Genomic DNA, 4,173 nt, shown 5'->3' with positions numbered 1-4,173 from the left:
TGGTCTGTCAGAAAGAACCTTTATTTGGACATAATACTGAAAACCCAAAAGAACCTCTTTGAATTACAATGTTTTGTGCAGCAATTCTGATGATGAACATTTTTGAAAGATTCAAAGTGGAATTCTTTATTAAATCTTTTGGGTTTTAGGCACTTTAAAATATGCACAATTTTACTTTTTGAAATGTTTTTTCATAAATATAAAGTTTTGATTGTGTCTCTGTCACAAGGTAGACGCCTCCTTAACCATAATTGGAGCTTCTATGCAAAAATTAAAAGGTCCAAAATCAACTAACTAATCAACTAAAAAATGTTCACTTGACAGGTGAAACTTGTACAGTATGACAGAGGCATTTGTGTGACAGGTGCTATTTCAGTTATGAGGAGGTTTTCAATGGGCCATAAAGCAGGACATTTACACCATCAGCGTTCGGTTTCCTCTGGTTTGGTTTCCTCTGAATGTCCAGTGGTTTCTCTCTCCTTCATTTTGTGTAGCCGGACTGAACAGCTGAAGAGCCGGTCTCCTTTGTGGACTTTGTGGTGGATGATCAGAGCGCTCTTTGAGGAGAAGCTCTGAGCACAGATCCCACAGTGGAAGGGTTTGTCTGCAGCGTGATTGCTCTTGTGAACATTCAGACCATGCTCCGACTGAAACTCCTTCAAACAGATCAAACAGCTGAATGGTGCATCTCCTGTGTGGATTTTCATGTGTCTCTTTAATTTACATCTCGTTCTAAATGTTGTGGCACAAACTGAACAGCTGAAGGGTTTCTCTCTTGTGTGAATCCGCATGTGTGTGTTAAACCAGCCCTCAGCCACAAAGTCCTTGTCACAGACGCTGCAGTGGAACGGCCGCTCTCCTGTGTGACGGCTGTTCATGTGGTATTCCAGGGATTTCTTTTCAGCAAAACCCTTTTCACAAACTGAACACTTTAGTCCCGAGTGAATCCTCATGTGTTTCCTCATCTGACTCCGCCGCACATACGTCTTTGAACAGACAGTACAGCTGAATGGTCTCTCTCCTGTGTGTTGTTTCATATGTTGTTTTAGAATACAGTTCTGGCTGAAACTCATGTTACAAACCGAACACCTGTAAGGTCTTTCTCCTGTGTGAACCCTCATGTGAGTTTTAAGAGAGTCATTTGCTCTAAAACATTTGGCACAAACTGAACATTTATATTTCTTTTCCCCACTGTGGGTAAACATGTGTTTTCGTAGGTGGCTAATTAAAACAAAATTCTTTGCACAAACTGAGCACCTGTGTGGTCTCTCCCCTGTGTGAATCCTCATGTGCAGTTTTAGAGTTTTCTTTTCAGTGAAAGCTTTTTCACAAACTGTACATTTGAAAGGTTTCTCTTCTTTGTGTGAGCAGGTGCATCTTTAGACTCTGAGCTTGTGTATAAGTCCTTGAACAAATGGAACAGCTGAAAGGTCTCTCTCCTGTGTGAACTCTCATGTGCAGCTTTTGTAGTTTCTCTGTTGAAAAGTGTTTCGCACAGACGGAGCATTTGAAGGGCTTCTCTCCTGTGTGGGTTCTGGCGTGTTCCAGTTGGCGACTGATGGACGGAAAACTCTTGGTACAAAGTGAAAATTTGAAGGGTTTGTCCTCCAGGTGGTGCAGCTCGTGTCTCCTCAGTCGTTTGATGGTGGGAAAGCCCTTTCCACAGTGAGAGCACTTCAGGGGTCGTGCTTCAGTCCCAGAGCCCACTTTAGAGCGTCTGTGTGGGGAGTGGCTCTGAGCAGCGGGCCTCCAGTCTCCAGAGTCGGAGGATTTATCAGTGTCTTCCTCGCTGCTCTCCTCTTGCTCACTGTCCTCACGGCTCTCCTCCATCTTGGCTTCATGAAGGACAGACCTCACCTTTCTTTTAGGATTTTTTCGGCCTTTCCCCTGGTCCTTCTGTGGAGTCCTGTTCAGTCTCTGTCCTCTGTGAGTTTTCAGGTGAAGATGCAGGTAACACTTTTGAGTGAAGTCCTTTGAGCAAACTGAACACCTGAATGGCCGCTCTCTTTTGTGACACTTCATGTGCAGTTGGAGGTAACAGTTCTGAGTGAAAGTCTTTGCACAAACTGTACACCTGAATGGTTGCACTTTCTTGTGAGTCCTCATGTGAAGTTGTACAGTTGTATTTGACTTTCTTTTTAAATTCTTTGCAGATACTGAACAGCTGAATGACCTCTTTATTTTGTGAATCCTCATGTGCAGTTGTAGATAATAGTTGTGTGTGAAATTCTTTGCACAAACTGAACAGCTGAATGGTCTCTCTGCTTGGTGAGTCTTCATGTGGCTTTTAAACATGCCCATGTGCTGAAATTGTTTCCCACATTCAGAGCATTTATGAGCTTTGGCTGGGCCTCCTGCTCCTCTCCCATTGTTTCTGTGAGCCAGCTCCTGCAGCTGTTCACTGGGCTCAGAATGTGCTTGTGCAGTGGGACTTTCAGATGTCCAGTCTTCAGAGTCGTCCGTGTCAGAGGAAAACTGCTGTTCCCTCTGTAAGCGCTGGCTCCTGTTCAGTCTCTGTCCTCTGTGACTCCTCAGGTGAAGATGTAGATAACACTTTTGAGTGAAGTCCTTGGTACAAACTGAGCACCTGAATGGTCTTTTGGTGCTGTGAGCCTTCATGTGTAGTTGTAGATAATACTTTCGTCTGAAATCCTTGGCACAAACTGTACACGTGAAAGCTGCTACTGCTGCGTCACCGTCCTCTCTGCTCTCCTCTTTCACTGACATCTCTTCTTTCACTGACATCTCCTCTTTCACTGACACCTCCTCTTTCACTGACATCTCTTCTTTCACTGACATCTCTTCTTTCACTGACATCTCCTCTTTCACTGACACCTCCTCTTTCACTGACATCTCTTCTTTCACTGACATCTCTTCTTTCACTGACATCTCCTCTTTCACTGACATCTCTTCTTTCACTGACATCTCCTCTTTCACTGACACCTCCTCTTTCACTGACATCTCCTCTTTCACTGACATCTCCTCTTTCACTGACATCTCTTCTTTCACTGACATCTCCTCTTTTTCACTCCTCACAGAGACAATCACTGGGTACACTGGGGTCCATTCCTGTTGGACTTTCTCTTCCACTCGTTCTTCTTTCATCTGGAGCAGACACTGACCCTCAGCTGGGCTCTGGTCACCTGCAAAGACAGGTTAAAATCAGTTTGGAGCACAGAAGCAGGCTGACATCTAATGAAAAGTGACTCCATAAGTGCACATTTTTGAAGAAGTGGACTAAGGGAAGAACAGGTGTTTAGCAACAGTTAAACCTGTTTCCAACACCAGAAGGAGCAATAGTGGGGAAAGAAGGAGCTTGGTTGGTCTGTTATTAATGTTTAAAATGTGATTAAGGGACAAAACAGTGAAATAAAAACCCAGAATCATATAGAGCAGGTTCAAACCAACTTTTTAAGATCAGAATGAGGCACCTAACAGCGGCAGTTAGAGAGACATTTTTGTTCCATGTTTCATACATGGTCTGTTTAAAACGTATGGAACTTTAGAACCAAAAATGATACAGAAAAAAGGTCAACAGTTTCATAAACTAGAGTACGTATGTATCTGTTCAATACATTTTTATATCAGATGCATTAACTTAAATTTTTGTCCTTGCTGTTTACTTCTGCTTGACCGGGCCCATATATTATAATTCAAAAGACGGGGGAGAAGAATCTGGACATGACGCAAGTCATTTTTAGCCTCTCTCTCTTTCCACTGTAGTTTTCCTCTTGGTAAAATGTTGATAACAGATTTACTGTACTGAATCGTGACCAGACTCTCACTGGACAGAATCATGATGAAACCCAGATTATAACCAGCGGAGCTTTTAACATTTAAATTTAAAATATAATTTTGTTTTTATTGGCAGAAACTTATTTCAGTTCTATTTGAATACTGAATTTATACATTTTTCAAACTGTTTGATGACAGCACAAGTTTTCAGCCAGAAATGCAGACGATGCAAAAATAAATAAATAAATAAATAAAAACTGTTGATGTTAGATTTGGGGGTCAGAGGTCAAATAAAAACGGATTCATTAAACCTCGTAGTCAGAGGTCAGAGGTCGGCTCTGGTTCTTACCTCTGCAGTCCACTTCCTGTTTGAGCTCTGGGGCCTCACTGCAAAAGAACAAACAGAGACACACTGGATCTTGAACCAAACACAACACC

At 42.5% G+C, this 4,173-nt stretch overlaps 1 protein-coding gene across 1 annotated transcript in view; it reads right to left on the bottom strand.

Moving 5' to 3' along the window:
• The window catches only part of LOC110157902 (oocyte zinc finger protein XlCOF28-like), a 5,163-nt gene continuing 990 nt past the window's right edge, over positions 1-4,173 (bottom strand). Inside the window, exons 2-3 of the mRNA XM_055164012.1 lie at positions 4,085-4,122; positions 1-3,143 (exon numbers count right to left, since the gene is read on the bottom strand). Of these exons, the coding sequence (XP_055019987.1) occupies positions 1,327-3,143; positions 4,085-4,122 (1,855 nt within the window). The 3' untranslated portion in view covers positions 1-1,326. The remainder of the gene's footprint in view (positions 3,144-4,084; positions 4,123-4,173) is intronic.

Source organism: Boleophthalmus pectinirostris, unplaced genomic scaffold (genome assembly GCF_026225935.1).
Source record: "Boleophthalmus pectinirostris isolate CB_2022bp ecotype Guang Dong unplaced genomic scaffold, ASM2622593v1 HiC_scaffold_6, whole genome shotgun sequence".
In the NCBI taxonomy this organism is placed as follows: Eukaryota; Metazoa; Chordata; class Actinopteri; order Gobiiformes; family Gobiidae; genus Boleophthalmus; species Boleophthalmus pectinirostris.
Note: the sequence above shows the minus strand (reverse complement) of the source record. Positions and strands in the feature narration are given on the sequence as shown.